Source organism: Mytilus edulis, chromosome 9, assembly GCF_963676685.1.
Source record: "Mytilus edulis chromosome 9, xbMytEdul2.2, whole genome shotgun sequence".
Classification (NCBI taxonomy): domain Eukaryota; kingdom Metazoa; phylum Mollusca; class Bivalvia; order Mytilida; family Mytilidae; genus Mytilus; species Mytilus edulis.
The window spans coordinates 6,227,278-6,246,991 of NC_092352.1; the positions used below are offsets into that span (position 1 = coordinate 6,227,278).

Here is a 19,714-nt window from a genome sequence, read left to right on the forward strand (position 1 = left end):
CCTTACACTGCTTAATTTGCATTGTCAATATCATGCCTTGTTCGTGTATCATGTCTTTTTCTTAAATATAATTTATTTTATATCCTTACCCTGTTGGTTTGCGTTGTCTGTAGGATAGAGTTTGAGAAAGAGTTAAACATGTGTCTTGTATTCCATCATCTTCAATAGGGTAAGAGAAAGAATTAAAATGTGTCTGGAATTCCAACATCTTCCATAGAGTATGAGAAAGAGTTAAAAATATGTCTGGAATTCCAGCTTCTTCCATATTGTATGAGAAAGAATTAAAAACTTCTCTGGAATTCCAGCATCTTCCATGCATAGAGTTGATAAAAAGTAAAAAATGTGTCTGGAATTCCAGCATCTTTCATATGGTATGAGATAGAGTTAAAAATTTGTGTGGAATTCCAGCATCTTCCATAAGGTTCTTCCAGAAAGCGTCGAATATTGTGTCTGGAATTCCAGAAACTTCGACATTGTATGACAAAGAATTTTAAGATTTGTCCTGAATTCCAGGTTCTTCCATAGGGTATGAGAAAGATTTTTAAAAATCTGTATAGTTTGAAGCCTTACTATACAATGTTGCATATCTTTAACATTATTTTTCACCCAGCATTACTTTTGGCCAGAGACGATACCGTATAAGGCATTGGCAGTTTGGAGTAAGAATCAGTTAGCATGGATAAGAAATGTACATTCTCAGTGCTTCATCTGACTAGACCTAGGGAAAAGCTATTAATAATGATCAGTATTATATCTAAGGATTCATCAATTTGGCCTAATGGGAAAATTGATAAGGAATTGAACTTAACAACTTTAAGTTGAATAATTTCTGCGGTCGACAAATAATTTTATCATGTATTTAGATAAAACTCGAATATTTTTTACTTTGACATGAATAATACTGTGACATTTGATTCTGTTTTTAAGATATTCGTTAACTCTGAAAATTTAAAAATGTGCTGTTATGAAATTAAGAAGTTATTTGAAACATTTAGGTTTCCACTTTAAAAGTTATCCAAGATGGTTTAGACTTTTTCATTATGTCCCTTTCTGTCATAAAGCTCCTCCAATATTCACATGAAGCTTTCGCTTTCAAATATTTAATATGAACGTTCATGGTGAAGGTTAATATAAGAAGGTGCTTTGGACGCAACACATCCATAAATTGATATAATATTTTTGATATTTATTTGTCTAACAATTTTGAAATATCATGGATTTATGTTTATTCAATTTTCGTCCATACTCAAAAGAGATTCATTGAATAGTCCATACCGACCTATATTGAAATACAACCATTATTAAGTGTATTGGTGTAAGACAATTTAATATGATCACTCCATGATAACTGAAGGTCACTGTTGTAACTAAGATTATGGTAACTGTCATCCAATGAAAATCTACTATGGATAATACTCATATTAAAATGGTTAAACTTGCAACATAAGAGATTTTGTTACTTCATTTTGTCTTCAGTATATAAAATGACGCATATTGCAGAAAGTTTACTCTCTTTCATCTTTTCTTTGATTATTGCAACTGCACTTTACACCAATGGAATAATCTCTGGACAGAAGATAGACCCAGATGCATATAGAAACGTGGTAAGTACTCCAACATTTAAGAACAAAATCATTGCAAAATAAGAAATACTGTATTTTACGGTGAATTTGACCGTTTGAACGCGATGACTTGTTACGCACTAATCATTTTTCAAATAGATGGTATGTATGTAATTAGGTAAATGATGACCTTTTATCGGCCTTTCTAGCGAAGCTTAATTCAAAAGAGCACGTTAAAAGGGGAAATACTCATTAAATAATTTGTTTTATTCATATACTAACTGTATTTCTTTGTATCGCAGATTAAACTTCTAGTAAGTTAACATTTAATAATGTCTTGTTTTAGTCACAGCTGATAACAAGCAAAGGATATCCGTTCGAAGAACATTTAGTGGAGACAGCAGACGGATACATTCTTGGTTTACACAGGATACCTCCAAAACATAAACAAGGTATACGTTTGCAGTTAACGGTTTAGAGTTAATCATATTGTCCCAAACTAGCATTGAATCAACGATTTTCCTTATTTCGTGCATATCATATCGCCTTCTTTCTGTACATAATGTTTATGTGCTATATGTCCTCATGGGGCCCTTATTTGGTGAATACATATAGCCTTCTTTCTGTACATAATGTTTATGTGCTATATGTCCTCATGGGGCCCTAATTTGGTGAATACATATAGCCTTCTTTCTGTACATAATGTTTATGGGCTATATGTCCTCATGGGGCCTTAATTTGGTGAATACATATCGCCTTCTTTCTGTACATAATGTTTATGGGCTATATGTCCTCATGGGGCCCTAATTTGGTGAATACATATAGCCTTCTTTCTGTACATAATGTTTATGGGCTATATGTCCTCATGGGGCCTTAATTTGGTGAATACATATCGCCTTCTTTCTGTACATAATGTTTATGTGCTATATGTCCTCATGGGGCCCTAATTTGGTGAATACATATAGCCTTCTTTCTGTACATAATGTTTATGTGCTATATGTCCTCATGGGGCCCTAATTTGGTGAATACATATAGCCTTCTTTCTGTACATAATGTTTATGTGCTATATGTCCTCATGGGGCCCTAATTTGGTGAATACATATAGCCTTCTTTCTGTACATAATGTTTATGTGCTATATGTCCTCATGGGGCCCTAATTTGGTGAATACATATAGCCTTCTTTCTGTACATAATGTTTATGTGCTATATGTCCTCATGGGGCCCTAATTTGGTGAATACATATAGCCTTCTTTCTGTACATAATGTTTATGTGCTATATGTCCTCATGGGGCCCTAATTTGGTGAATACATATCGCCTTCTTTCTGTACATAATGTTTATGTGCTATATGTCCTCATGGGGCCCTAATTTGGTGAATACATATAGCCTTCTTTCTGTACATAATGTTTATGGGCTATATGTCCTCATGGGGCCTTAATTTGGTGAATACATATCGCCTTCTTTCTGTACATAATGTTTATGGGCTATATGTCCTCATGGGGCCCTAATTTGGTGAATACATATAGCCTTCTTTCTGTACATAATGTTTATGGGCTATATGTCCTCATGGGGCCTTAATTTGGTGAATACATATCGCCTTCTTTCTGTACATAATGTTTATGTGCTATATGACCTCATGGGGCCCTAATTTGGTGTATACAGATAGCCTTCTTTCTGTACATAATGTTTATGGGCTATATGTCCTCATGGGGCCTTAATTTGGTGAATACATATCGCCTTCTTTCTGTACATAATGTTTATGGGCTATATGTCCTCATGGGGCCCTAATTTGGTGAATACATATAGCCTTCTTTCTGTACATAATGTTTATGGGCTATATGTCCTCATGGGGCCTTAATTTGGTGAATACATATCGCCTTCTTTCTGTACATAATGTTTATGTGCTATATGTCCTCATGGGGCCCTAATTTGGTGAATACATATAGCCTTCTTTCTGTACATAATGTTTATGTGCTATATGTCCTCATGGGGCCCTAATTTGGTGAATACATATAGCCTTCTTTCTGTACATAATGTTTATGTGCTATATGTCCTCATGGGGCCCTAATTTGGTGAATACATATCGCCTTCTTTCTGTACATAATGTTTATGTGCTATATGTCCTCATGGGGCCCTAATTTGGTGAATACATATAGCCTTCTTTCTGTACATAATGTTTATGGGCTATATGTCCTCATGGGGCCTTAATTTGGTGAATACATATCGCCTTCTTTCTGTACATAATGTTTATGGGCTATATGGCCTCATGGGGCCCTAATTTGGTGAATACATATAGCCTTCTTTCTGTACATAATGTTTATGGGCTATATGTCCTCATGGGGCCTTAATTTGGTGAATACATATCGCCTTCTTTCTGTACATAATGTTTATGTGCTATATGACCTCATGGGGCCCTAATTTGGTGTATACAGATAGCCTTCTTTCTGTACATAATGTTTATGGGCTATATGTCCTCATGGGGCCTTAATTTGGTGAATACATATCGCCTTCTTTCTGTACATAATGTTTATGGGCTATATGTCCTCATGGGGCCCTAATTTGGTGAATACATATAGCCTTCTTTCTGTACATAATGTTTATGGGCTATATGTCCTCATGGAGCCTTAATTTGGTGAATACATATCGCCTTCTTTCTGTACATAATGTTTATGTGCTATATGTCCTCATGGGGCCCTAATTTGGTGAATACATATAGCCTTCTTTCTGTACATAATGTTTATGTGCTATATGTCCTCATGGGGCCCTAATTTGGTGAATACATATAGCCTTCTTTCTGTACATAATGTTTATGTGCTATATGTCCTCATGGGGCCCTAATTTGGTGAATACATATAGCCTTCTTTCTGTACATAATGTTTATGTGCTATATGACCTCATGGGGCCCTAATTTGGTGAATACATATAGCCTTCTTTCTGTACATAATGTTTATGTGCTATATGACCTCATGGGGCCCTAATTTGGTGAATACATATAGCCTTCTTTCTGTACATAATGTTTATGTGCTATATGACCTCATGGGGCCGTAATTTGGTGAATACATATATCCTTCTTTCTGTACATAATGTTTATGTGCTATATGTCCTCATGGGGCCCTAATTAGGTGAATACATATCGCCTTCTTTCTGTACATAATGTTTATGTGCTATATGTCCTCATGGGGCCCTAATTTGGTGAATACATATCGCCTTCTTTCTGTACATAATGTTTATGTGCTATATGTCCTCATGGGGCCCTAATTAGGTGAATACATATCGCCTTCTTTCTGTACATAATGTTTATGTGCTATATGTCCTCATGGGGCCCTAATTTGGTGAATACATATCGCCTTCTTTCTGTACATAATGTTTATGTGCTATATGTCCTCATGGGGCCCTAATTAGGTGAATACATATCGCCTTCTTTCTGTACATAATGTTTATGTGCTATATGACCTCATGGGGCCCTAATTTGGTGAATACATATAGCCTTCTTTCTGTACATAATGTTTATGTGCTATATGACCTCATGGGGCCCTAATTTGGTGAATACATATAGCCTTCTTTCTGTACATAATGTTTATGTGCTATATGACCTCATGGGGCCCTAATTTGGTGAATACATATAGCCTTCTTTCTGTACATAATGTTTATGTGCTATATGTCCTCATGGGACCCTAATTAGGTGAATACATATCGCCTTCTTTCTGTACATAATGTTTATGTGCTATATGTCCTCATGGGGCCCTAATTTGGTGAATACATATCGCCTTCTTTCTGTACATAATGTTTATGGGCTATATGTCCTCATGGGGCCCTAATTAGGTGAATACATATCGCCTTCTTTCTGTACATAATGTTTATGTGCTATATGTCCTCATGGGGCCCTAATTAGGTGAATACATATCGCCTTCTTTCTGTACATAATGTTTATGTGCTATATGTCATCATGGGGCCTTAATTTGGTGAATACAAATATTCTAAAAAAAATCTATCTTGTTTGCTCTTGTTTGTGACACAAATTAATTCATAGACTGTATAGGTGTTTCCATTGAAATTTTCTCTTTTCAGGAATGAACACGAGTAGACCTGTAATTTTGCTTCAACATGGACTGTTGTCCTGTTCAGCATGCTGGGTGGAAAATCTAGCCAACCAGAGTCTCGGTTTCATCTTAGCTGACAGAGGCATAGATGTCTGGATGGGAAACAGTAGGGGAAACACATACTCAAAACGACATAAAACATTGAAAACTACAGATGAAAAATTTTGGGACTTTACGTAAGTTTGGGAGTCAAAATCGACAAGCAAATATATCTAGCAAAAACTACTTTTCTGGACCCTATTCTATCATCCCTGATTCATTTTATCTTTGAAAGTTCAAACCGTGCACCGTGACAATCTATCTGATTTTTTTTTGGTAAATTTGGTTCATTTGTATGTTTCGGAATATTATACAATTATAGCCTTTGTATGAGGTCGATACAAGGATATATTGGCCTGAAAGAAGTATATTGACTGAGGACGAAGTCCGAGGTCGATATACTTCTTTGGGTCGATATATCCTGTATTGACCTCATATATAGGCTATAATTGTTATATTATTAATTTCCGACCATATTTGTATCAAAATCGTCATTTGATTTTATTGGAATTTTGTTGATGGGTCATTATAAAAAAAACCATGCAAAACTATGTTATTGGGTCTATTTAAGTCACAGACATGATAACACTTACATATGTTAGATATGAATGTTTTGTGATACACAATATACAGTTTACAGTATGAAATGTTATAAAAACATCTTTAATGTTTTCTTAAACCCTTGGATATAGCCAGAATTAACTGTTATTTTTTATTATAAATCCTTTCAGACTTGAAATAGGACTATAATTCATATCATTTGTTATTATGATTTAATTTTTTAGTATCACTTTTTATTGCATTTTGATACATACAAACATTTTTTTAATGATTTAGGAGGTGTATGTTGGTTTTATAATAAAAAAAATTCACCTTACGGAAATGTAGCATTTTTTAAGTCAATGGTGTAACCAAAGGACAAATTAGTAGGATAAGAGTTATCTTTCACAATATTTGGGCATTTACAACAGTTTCTCCCTACCTGTAAGCATGTTGTGCAAAAGAAAACAAACAATTATGTTGAAAAAAATCGTAAGTAAAAGCTATATCATAAATAAAAATAGTGTCCATGGTGTACCCTTGTAAAAATCATTTTTTGAAAACATTTCCTTAACTTTGAATTATGAAATATATTGATTATAGAAACATGCACCAGTAACAACATAAAGAATAGGGGAATGGAGCACTTATTTCGAACTAAATCTTAAAATACACCTTAAATCATTGGTGTTACTGTCAATGGTGAGATCATTTTGATAAAATAACACCATTGACCAGTTTAGTAACACCACTGAATATATCATGACAATCAGCATTGTTTTGTGTTTTTTCGTGTTTAACAAGCGAAACATCATATTAGTTTATAAAAACAAAACTTATTTAACAATGTTTTTACAATATCATGTATTACATATACAAATTTTTCACAAACTGATGTACGCTGGTAACACCAATGACACTATTTAGAAACACTATTGAATTTTTTAGTATAATGGATGTTATGTTATATAATTTGAGATTTTTTAGCCTAAAAAGTATTTTTTTCATCTTTTTCTTTTGCTCGGTGTTCTTGGCTTTGTGTTCAGTACTTAATAAAAGTAAAATTTGAAATGTGAAGTCAATGGTGATACTTTTGTGTCATTGGAGTTACTGTATAAAAATGCGACATTTTTAAATTTTAATTCATAAATGAAAGTGTTTTTAGGTCGTATACGAAGGATTAGGTATATCATTATCATTTAGTCTTATACATTTTACATATATTCAGTTTCAAGAGTATCATTTTTTAGTATTTACAACGGCCATAAATAGGACAACCAACTTTTTTAAAACAATGTTTTCTGAAATGTATGTTTAAATAGAATGCGAAGCTATATGAATAATACAACAAATTGGAACAGTTGTTTGATGTTTAGCAATAATATTTAGTACCTAAATGTATGTTTTAAATTGGTAACACCATTGACACGATTCTATCAAAGGATGACCTAAAATTGTTAAAATTGAAGGAACTCTTCATTTTTCCCCTTGCATACTTCTGAATATCGTTGCTACTATACTATCATTTGAAAATAGAGGGCCACATTCAAATATTTTAAACAATGACATCATTGTTCAAAATATTACCTCGTCGAAATTTGCACTTTTTTTTATAATGACCCAGATATCATATTGTCTCCGAGACAATAACAACATATTAGTAATTATCATATACTTAGCATTGATATGATAGCTTTTGCATATGTGTAATGGGCGGAAGTGCACAAGCCATATCTTCCCACCCGGGCTGATAACCCATATCAGGTGCATCTCGTGCAAAAAACCCATATCAGTGCCTCTCGTGCAAGTTACTTCCGGTGTTTCCGGTATCGGTTGTTTACTTTTCCATTGTGACGTCAGATGTTTTTTATGACGACGTCAAAATTTACGGGAACTTTTGTGGGGATAGTTTAATACTTGCTAACAAATGCCATTGACAATTATGAATCATTTTATAGTACAACAAACATGGAGTAGTAATGATCGTAAAACTCTTCCAAATTTTCAATGTTTCAAAATGCCTCTATAGGAAAAGTTACCATAAATATATAAGGAGTTAATGATGCTGTAGTTGGACAACTATAGTATATTTGATTCATAATTTTAATTTTCTTTATAAAATGTTTGACTGTTTTAGTTATTGCATTATTTTATTTGCCTTACATAAAACTATTGTCGGAAGTATATGATAAAGCGATTAATACATGGCCTTTTCCATATCAGCCTGGGTATCATCCCTCGACCCATATCAGCACCTCGACTCCGTCTCGGGCTGATATGGGGGTCTCGGGATGATACCCAGGCTGATATGGAAAAGGCCATGTATTAATCTCTATTTATTTCATTTCATTTTTTTTTTTATATATATATATCTTATATATTTGAAGATTTTTTTCTTCAAATAATCGATCATATTTTTTTTTATAAAACTTTTAACAATATCATGAAATATCATGACATCGACGTTACGCACGATATTGCGTCCCAATAGACCACTTTCGAGTTCATCCGTCACCGGAAAAAACTCCTCAATTATACGCGCTTTTATCACCGTCATTTGTGCGTTTTGGGGCGTCGTCACTTCCCTTCCAATGTTGGGCGAGTGGTTGGAAAACTATAATTCTATATTATACGAATTATTCGGCAAATTGAATTTTCAAAATTGACAATCAACACTGCTGTCATTAGGGAATTGTCAGTAAGTACCTACAGAGCAACCATTATTTCTAGTTTATCCTGCACAAAGACGATCACTAAGACGCTTGATGAACGTAAATAGTGCAGGGATACAGGCGAGCCCCTCGATCTGGTAAATGACGTCATAAAGGCGTGCATAATTGACGAGTTTTTGCCGGTGACGGATGAACTCGAAAGTGGTCTATTGGTAACGTCAAAATTTGACGTTTTACGTCGGTAATCGAGTATACTTTGTTCGTTTTGTTTGTAATCATTTTTGATCGATATGGATACTTCAAAGTCTTGAAAATGTATGAAATAATGAACAATATACAAAATAGGTATTTGGTTGAGAAAATAATGCCTATAGTATATTATATAATGCGTTGGTCATCCGTTTAAATTTAAGAAGAGAGGGAAGGGAGGAAGCAATTCGTGTTGCTAAAATAACGTAGTTTTTTATGTTTTGTGCTTTTATCTTTTTTAAATGTTTTTGTTTTTTTGTGTTTTTTTTTTTTTTGGGGGGGGGGGGGGGGAGGGGGTGTGATGATAAGTGAAAGGATGTTAATGAAAACGACTTCTATTGTTTACAACGGAGTACTTAAATCAAGAAAGAGAATGATTGCGTGAAAAAATAATTATATTCATCTGATATGTTTACAAACTTTGTATATTATCGAGGTGTGACTCCTCAGGTACAACAATTTTACTGCCTCCTTCAATTTCAGCACAAATGAACCGTATTGCAGATGAATAGCAAATCGCAGTTCTACGCTTCACAAGTTTGAAAATAAACGGTTGATCTGTTATCCTCTCGTAATATAGCCCTTTCACAACTTTAGAATCTTGGTTAAATGAACAACCCCAGTCATCTGAAATATTTTACCTATTTATTGACAAATTACCATATGTTTTTTTTTTTCATTTTAGATAATTATTCATTTTCTATTTGATTATAACTACTTTTATATATTACAGTTCTTATCGTGGTTTCTATGATTCTATCTATTTTCGAAATTTGTAATTTGGATATTTTGTTTTGACCTCTGATCTTAAAACATGAAATCGAACCGTACTTGTTATTTAAAAAAAATGAAATATCGTTCATATATCATATGATAATACGAATTGCTTTCAATTTCGATGGCCAAGGAGGGTGATTGGCCTACTGAATTCATATAAAGTGATAAAAAGCCTGCGGCGATTTTAAGCCACGCTCGTGGCGAGATTTGTTCGACTCCGATCCTAATCGACAGTTATTGCAAATATTTTAACTTAAGGTCGCCTGATGTCCGGCTTCTCCTACCTATGATGACAGTTCAATAAAATACAACAAATGTCGCTTATACATGTAGTGGTGTTTAACACCAAAACAAAGAACAAACTTTTAGAGATAATTTGAAAACACATATATGTATATATAGCGTCCCGAATCGAAAACGTTTAAAACGTAAGAAAATTGTTCAGTGGACAAACTTGTAAGACATTTGATTTGTTAAAAAACGAAGTCATTTCGACTTAACAGCTTATCAAAAAGTATGTTATCGTATTGTGGGGTGAAAGCACAATTACGCAAAAGCACTATTTTGTATGCTACAAATTCAATATTTAATATAATGACGTTGAAACTGACAGTGTTTTGGTAAAAAGTTGCAAAATTCGACATTGGACAATCTTGCAAGACATTTTCCCGAAGCCAATGCGTTTTTATTTGTAGTGCGAGTGCTGTAAAATTCCGGATTTGAAATGGTTTATCTAAGCACTTTTGTAGGAATAATTTATGAAAACAAAATTTTATATCATCTGATATTTAAAAAAGCGATAACTTTTGATAACTTACCATTTTCCGAAACCTGACCATGGCGAGGATTATTCATTTTTGAAAAAATCAGCGTTGACCGTTCCATCAACACAAAAACAGCAATTACGTCATTAATTATATATGACGTTTATCATTCATGCGAATTTTCTCGGATTTTAAACTCTTTTTTAGACCACAAAAATTCCCGCTAAAGTTATTTTGCGAATAATTTGTTACGTCTGACACGCATATTTTTAACGTTTTGGCAATATTTGTATCATTATTTGAAACTATTATGAAAAGTTAAGGAATATTTTTTTTTTATATTTTTGGAAACAGTAATGCCGGCCTAATCTATGGATATAAGTTTTATAAAGCTGAACTATTTTGAATTTAATAGAAGAGCTATTTATCAAATTGCTCTGTCGCATTTCAATGCATTGACGCAATAACGTGCTTAACGTCATCACAAAGTATATCGGTTTTTAGATATTCTAAAAATAACCGTGCAATATGCTTTTTGCAGTGCGATATGCTTTTTGCTATCCGCCGTTTTCTCTCTACCTTCAAAAATATAGTTAACATTTTCTATTCTATTTACTTCCTACTTTTTTTTTATATACAATTTACATTTTCATCCGACAAAGACATTCATTTTGTTTTCTTTGCAAAAATACTCCGATAAAGGTCGAAAAATCACGAATTAAAAAAAAAATATTCAAACTACACTTATGTTTTCATTTTCATACAAATAGTGATTTGAATTTTGTAGATGGGACGAAATGGCAAAATACGATCTACCTTCCACAGTAGACTACATAGTGAAAACAACCAATAGCAGTCAGATATATTATGCTGGTCATTCTCAAGGGACGGAGATTATATTTGCTGAATTAGGACGAAATCAATCACTAGCTGGTCAAATAAAACATTTCTTTGCTCTAGCACCGGTAGCTACAATGGGAAATGCAACTGGACCTTTCAAGGCAGTGGCTCCGTATGCCCAATATATAGATGTAAGTCTCTTGGAAACTATCATGACTTGCAAACGCTGGAGAAAAGATTGAATAATAGATAATTTTGCATACTTAAATCACAGTCGACAAGCAACTTCACAAACCTCAGCAAAATCACCTAAGTCAGCTCAAGCATGAAAAACGTTTTTAGTTTATCTTAAACCTTATATAAAATACAGTTTTAAAAGCTAAACAGGGCGTATACTATATATATATATGTGTGTGTATTATGCACCAACTTTGTGAATAAAAAAACTTTGATCTTTTATTAATTTTTGTAGACACTTTTCCAACTGTTTGGCAAAGGTGAATTTCTGCCATCCTCCGACTTTATTAGCTCGAATGCGCGCGAGTTCTGTGGAAATGATTATGGCAGTATTGTTTGTGAAAACTTAATTTTCTTACTTGCTGGATATGACTCCGCAGAAATTAATCGGGTAAGTTAGAGATACTGTGACATGATTCTATATTTATACTCTTCTTTTTATATGCCTTATTTTTTTATAACTAAGTATGAATAAAGGACTATCTTATTTTTTTTATTAAAATAAAACTATTATCAAATGTTGTAGTTTAATTGATTTTTTAACATACAAATATTATATATGTTGCTTTTAAAAGTATAATGAATTAAGAGATCACAAAATAAAATATACACAATATGATATATAGGTTTTTTTTAATTCTGTTTTACTTTTCAGACAAGAATCCCCGTCTACGTAGAGGAACACCCTGCTGGAACATCAGTTAAAAATTTCCTACATTATGCTCAGGTAAATTTTCTACCAGGTAAATTTTCTACATTATGCTCAGGTAAATTTTCTACATTATGCTCAGGTAAATTTTCTACATTATGCTCACAGTAAATTTTCTACATTGTGCTCAGTTAAATTTCTTCATTATGCTTAGGTAATTTTTATGTATATGCATTTATTCGAATTTAACTGTGGTTTGGAAACTTTCTAAATTGTAATTCGAATCAAATTATTATAAATGTATGCCTCGTTCACACGTACATTTAATTCGAATTGAATTCGAATTGAATTCGAATCGAATTCGAAGTTCATGTGAACGCAGAATGAAATGATGATTTGTAAGACCGTTCAGCATTTTTAATATAAACTATCAACCATAAATTTAATGCAAAGAGATTAACAAATTTCTCGATTGATGACGGCTGTTTAGTTGAGGGTATTTGATTTGAGGAGGAAGAGAATGTTGAAAGGTTGGCACATCTTTATCATTCTGTTTTTTATTGTGTATATAAATTTGACTTCGGTATCAAGTATAATTCGACCGGGTCCACCAGTCTTGATTTCATTTTAATGTACTCGAAAACTGTATATTGATTTATTTGTTCCTACATTTGAAAATGCATTGCAATTCATTTGTCTCCGAAAACAAAGATTGCACAAAAAGCTTAAACATATAACAATATGGCATATTTTTACCCACCTAAACAATTCATTTTAGGTTGTTGGGAGCATCTAGTTCTACAATTTATTTTTACAGTTTAATCTCAGATTATGAATCAGCAGCAACGCACCTGTTGGATTTGATTAAAACACATTTTATCATAACAATATATGAGATTTTGAATTTGCAACAAAATAATTAAACAAAGACACCGTTGTCTAATTTTCAGGCTGTCTTGAGTGGCAAATTTCAGATGTTTGATTACGGTTCGCCAGCAGCTAACATGGGACATTATAATCAGGTAGGTCGAGATTGAAAAACACTTATTATTTGGCCTGAAAATGTCTTTGATCTCTAATGAAATAAAATGACAAAGCTACAAGTCTGTATGATAGCGCATATATGTAATACGGTACCTACATTTATGGATAGCGTATGGTTGGGCATTAGCACAGTTGCTAGTTGACGTCCATTGAATATAAGTAGCATGCATTCGTAATATGTTTTTTTTTTAGTTAAAACAATAAAAGCTAGTTCCGAATATTTTGAGGTATTTTAACTACCAACAAAAAGGCACCATCCATGTCTATAACTCATTTTTCTCATAACTCTGGTTTTGTATGTAAATAAATATAAAAGTCGGGTATACCATAAAAAAAATCATTGAATATCGTGTAACATTTTTGTATCTATGTATAATTACATTAGATGTATGTTTCATTATAATACGTTTTTCTGATTGGCTAACTAGCAATCTCGTGATATTCCTTAATCAATTGCATTACACAATGCAACTTTTCATTCATGATGACACGAGGTCCCACAATAAAGTGCACAGGTAAATGAAATAAAAACTTTATATAAGGCGTGTTTTCATGATCCTATAGGTAAAAATGTAATTATAAGTATTGAATGCTTTTTTTTGTAACTTTATAGGGTTGTAAAAGCGTTGACCGTGCGCACATTTTTAGCCTTATGAAGCGCTTCCGCGCTTCATACAAAATGTACTTCGGTCAACGCTTTTACACCCCAATAAATTTACAAAAAAGAGCATTCAATTCTTAAATAAATAATAGAATTATACATTTCGGTGTTTTTTTAAGATAAATCTTGTATATTGAACTATTGCCATCCTAAAGATTTAGCTTTGAGACTTTTTATTTCAGACTACACCTCCATTGTACGATGCTAGTTTAATGAAGAACAACGTATCGCTGTATTCTGGTGGAAATGATATAATCGCTGATCCCACCGACGTCAAGCTCTTACTGCAACAGCTCCCGAATATTTATCGTCACGTTAACATTACCACGTATGAACATTTAGATTTTATTTGGGCCACTGAAGCCAAAAGACAATGCTATGATGACATCATTTTGACAATTGTATCTCGCGAAAACCTTTAACCTATTCTGGTCATGTTGTTCAACCGCTATAGGATAAGTGATCATCTGATCATGGCAAGTGTTCGGGCATTCTTAATAACACAGGTACTTGTCCATGGTAAAAAAACCACGATCCTATATACCTTAATAAAGATATTTAATAATGCTTGTACTCTTTTTCTTGAACGATTGTATTTTACAAATTCTTCGACAATTATGTGAACACCCTGAATAAAAAAGGGTATATTTACGTTATATATCTTCAACTTATATTGAAAGTGATAAATTGTTACTGTCTTTGGACTCTAGAAGGGGAAACTCCACAAAAGATACAAGCGTATACTAGTACGATGAATGTTGATAAACTCCTTTATTAGACGTCGCCTATTGGAATTGTTGGAGGTCATAAGTATTTTGGAAATGTATATATTAGTAAATAATTAGTCTTATAAGAACTGAAAATAAAATGTTCTCCATAATTGTGTACGGATCGAAAATACATTTTATGTATCGCAACTGGTAGAGACATATATATATATATATATATATATGGTATTATATGTCTGCAACTGGTGATTTTTTTTGCATAGCTCGCCATTAACCAGATCCATGTACAATTTCACCTTTAGTTATAGTGTAATTTCCCTTTTTAGTTCACCTCTACCCGAAACTTGGGTGTCCGTCGTCCGTTAATTTTTTACAAAGTCTTTTTATTTTTATCCTGGAGGATTTTCTTTACCATTGTGTTAAAGAGATTTGACAAGTAAGCATTTCTCCTTCATAGATATACAATGTGGTATGAGTGCCAAAGAGACGACTCTCCATCCTAGTTACACTATGGAAAAGACCTCAGTGGCCAAGTGGTTTAGCCCTGTACATCCCATTTTAATTGACTAGGATTGCAAGTTTTCCTACCACAGATCGTCAATTCACTCCAAGTACTCCATATTCCTTTGCTAATAAAAACTGACCATTATATAACCAAGAGTGCTGAAAGTGGTCTTGTATTGGATGTTAGATGTGTACAGACTGATGTTTTAATCTTGAATGCATTCTTTTAAAAGCAACTGCGAGTCTTCTCATATCTGTACTTGGTGTTTTTTTTCATTGTTAGGGATTTATAAATACACTGCCACATCCAGTCTGAGTTTTGGTTAAATGATATTTTGCTTTGTTAGTTTGTATTAATCTGATGAGTTCAGCCATTTTCAAAGAATTTTATAGTTTATGTTGTGCTTTAACGCCACTGTCCCAGGTAAAAGAAGGGTTGAGAGTTCACAAACATGTTACCCCAAAAAACTCTCTATATGCAAGTCTCAAACCTATTGTTTAGTGGTTGCCATTGCTTCACTTCAGTTATATTTGTTTTTCATAGATTGTTTTGTTAGACCATTAGTTTTCTCAATTGAATTGTTTCATATTTTTGGGTTCAAGGCCTTTTAAAGCTGGTTTACAGTATGTTTTTTTCCTCATTGTTGAAGGCTGAACAGTTGCCTATAACCATCTATTTGTACTATAATGGCCATGTTAGTTGTTGGCAGGATCAGTGGTTGAAACAAGTTTTAATGTAGAAGATCTTTGAAAATTTGAAAGTGGACTACGACAGATGCCATGAAGTAGCAATAAAAATCTAAAGAAAGATAAAGAAGTTTTGGACCATAAAAGGGTTTGGATCCCACTAGCATGTGTAATCACGCCACATTCTGTATGTATATGCCTGTCCCATGTCGGGGGCTTTTTATTCAGTGGTTGTCATTTGTTGATGTGTTACATATTTTTTTTTTCTTCATTTTTTGTACATAAATTAGGCTGTCAGTTTTCTTGTTTGAATTGTTTTGCATTTGTCATTTCTGGGCCTTTTAAAGCTGACTGCAGTATGTGCTTTACTCATTGTTGAAAGATGTTCGGTGACCTATAGTTGTTAATTTCTGGGTATTTGTCTCATTGGAAATCATACCACATCTTCTTTTTTATAATTAAAAGAACAAGAAATATTTCTAACTTTGATGTCTCCGTTCAACTAAGAGACACAATAAAACAATAATACAAAGAACTCCTCTTACAAGTTTATTTACAACACTAACTTTTGTATTATTGTGAGCTATAATTCCTTTCATATTTGCTTCACAGGTTAAAAAAAACAGACATTTACACAGACATTGAATTAACAACTGTTCTCCATTTATTACATTTATAATGAGTCTGAGATGAATGCTAAAAATGTATTCAAACATGAATATGGGAAAATTAAAACCAAAATAAAACAATTTTCTCAAATATGAACTGTTCAATGGATCTTCAACAAACAGTGATAATGAATATATGCTGTCAAACATAAAAATCTTCTAAGAATACACTAACATTTAAAGAGATTAAAAGATCTGGTTAAAGAAGAAGTCTATGTCTTCTGTGATCCCTTTTTGCCGATGAGTGATTTGTGAATATGTGGAATGACACCTGTAAAGAAAGAAAAAATAAATGATTAGAAGATTACTACTTACTCTACTCAAATAAAAGTGGAAAATATCACAATCAAATATAAACCTAATATCAACATTAAAACTTTGAATTGATGTCAGACATTCATTCTTTAATATTTCAATCATTTTGACGAAGAACATACCGGTATGTATTGATCAATCCTACTGACATACAAATGTAGACCACATATCAACATGAATATAAAAAGATATGGTATGACTGCCAATTGCTGAAGTTTTTTTTAGCTTTAAATGAGACCATTTCACTCATTAATTGACAAATTTGTGCTGTTTTTTCCGAAATGCTGTCTAATAAGAAGAGAAAAGGAACTTGCAAATATCAGGCGCTGTTAATTATGTGTATTGGGATATATAATATATTTTTTATGAAAAAACATTACCAGGCCCTGTTAATTATGTGTATTGGTATATATACTACATGTATATTTTTGAACTTGCAAATATCAATTTTTAAAGTGGAGCTTCTATACCTGGTGAAGGTGAGACAAATCCTTATTCCTACTCTATTATAGTACATATACTGGACACTTGAAAATCTTAGTCATGCACTTTTTTCGATACTTTCTCTCACTTTTTAAACTTTAAGCATAATTTACAATATATTTTTATTACTTATTTTATTAAAACCACATGATTTCAATATATGACAAATGATAAAACTTTTAACAAGTAATGCATAAAAGTAGTATATTTATTTCTCACAATGTAAACTTAACACTTTAGTTTACTTTTAAGTGTTTAATAATCCAATGACTTAAAATTCATTACATGTAACCTTTAATGGCAGACTTACTTGAAATTTGTGTTTTAGAAGAGACAAATTATTCCATTATGAAAGACACATCTCAAAATGTTAAATATTTTTTTGAAGTGTAGAAAGGGAGATAATTCAATATACATTTCTGATTATCTTTAAGGCTGCTTATTTATTCAAAGATATAATCTATAGAATACTTACCACCACCAGCAATAGTAGCTTTGATTAGGGAATCCAATTCTTCATCTCCACGGATAGCCAGCTGTAAATGACGAGGTGTGATACGCTTTACCTTCAAGTCCTTACTGGCATTACCTGCCAACTCAAGTACCTTTAATTGGAAAATACTCATTTTATAAAATTGTATGCACAAAACATCATATAAGACACATTTATGTTTTTCCGTTTGAGTTCCATTCAACAGTAGTGACTTATACAAGCAACAGGTAAAGTACCTTAGTAAAGTTTTGCTATACAGAATCTTGTATTCATGAAGGATATTTAAACCCCTGAAAACTGAATTGTATGCTTTTCTTTATCATGTACAATTGTAACCAATGTTAATAGCTTATGTGTGTTGTGGTTAAAGTTTTGATGTTTTCAGTAGAAGAGCAGACAAAACACAAGGAACTTGTAAAACTACTCAATTAGTGCATGCAAAATACATCATTTAACATAGGCAGATCCAGCCCCCTTTTGTTGGAAAAAATTGGTTGATCATATAGGGAATCACAGAAGCATGACTGGAGCCACTCCCTTAGGAGAGTTAGCTGTTTTAAAAGTATGTAATACAAAACTGTTCTCAAGTTTCAAAATGAAACAATACTGCAAAAGTAACTTAATTTTCTGATGCTAATTTAATACATTTTTTTCTATCAATAAAACAAATTGAATTATTTAATTTTTTGACAGTTTTTTATAACTCAATAGAAAAACATCTCAACAAAAATTACAATGATTCACAATTTAACCCCCCCCCCCAAAAAAAAAAAACAAACCTTTTTTGAAAATGCAAGTTAACCTGCCTTTATAGTTAATCATTAATTGGGCAAAATTTTAAATTACAAGACAAGAAAATTCCCCAATATTGAAGATATAAATAGATATTCAGAACAAACAAAGTTGAGAATATCTGCAAAAAAGGGACAGAAGAATTTGGTCAGACTAAAAGTGTATTCTCACTGCTGTATATCATCTAAGACTACTACAGTTATAGTAGTCTCAAATATCATTAAACTTTAACTGAGTAGTAAGCGTGTGTTAATTCCAATCATTACATTATGTCTGTATTTTTTAATATAAAACCTACTTCAGCTGTGAGGTATTCCAGAATTGCAGCGCTGTAAACAGCTGCTGTAGCTCCTACTCGTCCATGACTTGTTGTTCTGTTCTTCAGATGACGGTGAATACGACCAACAGGAAACTACAGTGAAATAAACCACAAAAACATTTATTTGAATTATCAAAGAAAATATAATAAATTGCATACGATTTTAATCGATAACATCTTTCCAGTTTATTATTCACTTTGATAAGTTTCATTCAAAATTCTTTCAAATTTCTTACCTGTAATCCCGCTCTCTGGGAACGAGAAACAGCTTTTGCCTTGGCCTTTCCTGAATCTTTTCCCGCTTTACCGCCAGCCTAAAATGCAAGAAATTAACGAATTTAGAAGCGAATCGTGCTGAAATCTACAGCTGAAATGTACATCATACAGCAATGAATAACTTTACATAAGTGAGAAACGTTGATGTTGACGAATTATGTCTGATTTTAGTAGATTCTTACCATAATTTCTTCAAAGGATTATTGGGTCAACCGACGCTTTTGCACACGACCTTTAATTTTACAATATCACGTGATCAAATGAACCAATGATCACCCGAATCCTGCAAAAAGGAAAATACATAATTTGTCTATTT

General features: G+C 32.7%; 2 protein-coding genes across 2 annotated transcripts; one reads left to right on the forward strand and one right to left on the reverse strand.

Annotated features, from left to right (window-relative positions):
- Positions 1-1,427: 1,427 nt before the first annotated feature.
- Positions 1,428-14,702, forward strand: LOC139489469 (gastric triacylglycerol lipase-like). Its single transcript, XM_071275868.1, has 8 exons — positions 1,428-1,604; positions 1,909-2,014; positions 5,630-5,837; positions 11,490-11,733; positions 12,015-12,170; positions 12,435-12,506; positions 13,379-13,450; positions 14,316-14,702. The coding sequence occupies exons 1-8, from the start codon at positions 1,485-1,487 to the stop codon at positions 14,553-14,555; spliced, it is 1,218 nt and encodes a 405-aa protein (XP_071131969.1). The 5' UTR covers positions 1,428-1,484; the 3' UTR covers positions 14,556-14,702.
- Positions 14,703-16,587: 1,885 nt separating this feature from the next.
- LOC139489470 (histone H2A.V) lies at positions 16,588-19,714 on the reverse strand. The gene is made up of 5 exons (XM_071275871.1): positions 19,581-19,714; positions 19,359-19,436; positions 19,102-19,215; positions 17,994-18,123; positions 16,588-16,991 (listed from the first exon to the last, which is right to left on the reverse strand). Exons 1-5 carry the CDS (start codon positions 19,581-19,583, stop codon positions 16,933-16,935), a joined length of 384 nt encoding a protein of 127 aa, XP_071131972.1. The 5' UTR covers positions 19,584-19,714; the 3' UTR covers positions 16,588-16,932.

What these genes read in the sequence shown, in the direction of transcription:
- LOC139489469 (XM_071275868.1), top strand. Translation starts at nt 1,485, where the DNA reads ATGACGCATATTGCAGAAAGTTTACTCTCTTTCATCTTTTCTTTGATT. An exon ending in GAAAAATTTTGGGACTTTAC is followed by an intron (nt 5,838 to 11,489) that starts GTAAGTTTGGGA and finishes TGAATTTTGTAG; the next exon opens with ATGGGACGAAATGGCAAAAT. An exon ending in ACTCCGCAGAAATTAATCGG is followed by an intron (nt 12,171 to 12,434) that starts GTAAGTTAGAGA and finishes TTTACTTTTCAG; the next exon opens with ACAAGAATCCCCGTCTACGT.
- LOC139489470 (XM_071275871.1), bottom strand. An exon ending in CCCAGAGAGCGGGATTACAG is followed by an intron (nt 19,216 to 19,358) that starts GTAAGAAATTTG and finishes ATTTCACTGTAG; the next exon opens with TTTCCTGTTGGTCGTATTCA. An exon ending in TGGAATACCTCACAGCTGAA is followed by an intron (nt 18,124 to 19,101) that starts GTAGGTTTTATA and finishes TTCCAATTAAAG; the next exon opens with GTACTTGAGTTGGCAGGTAA.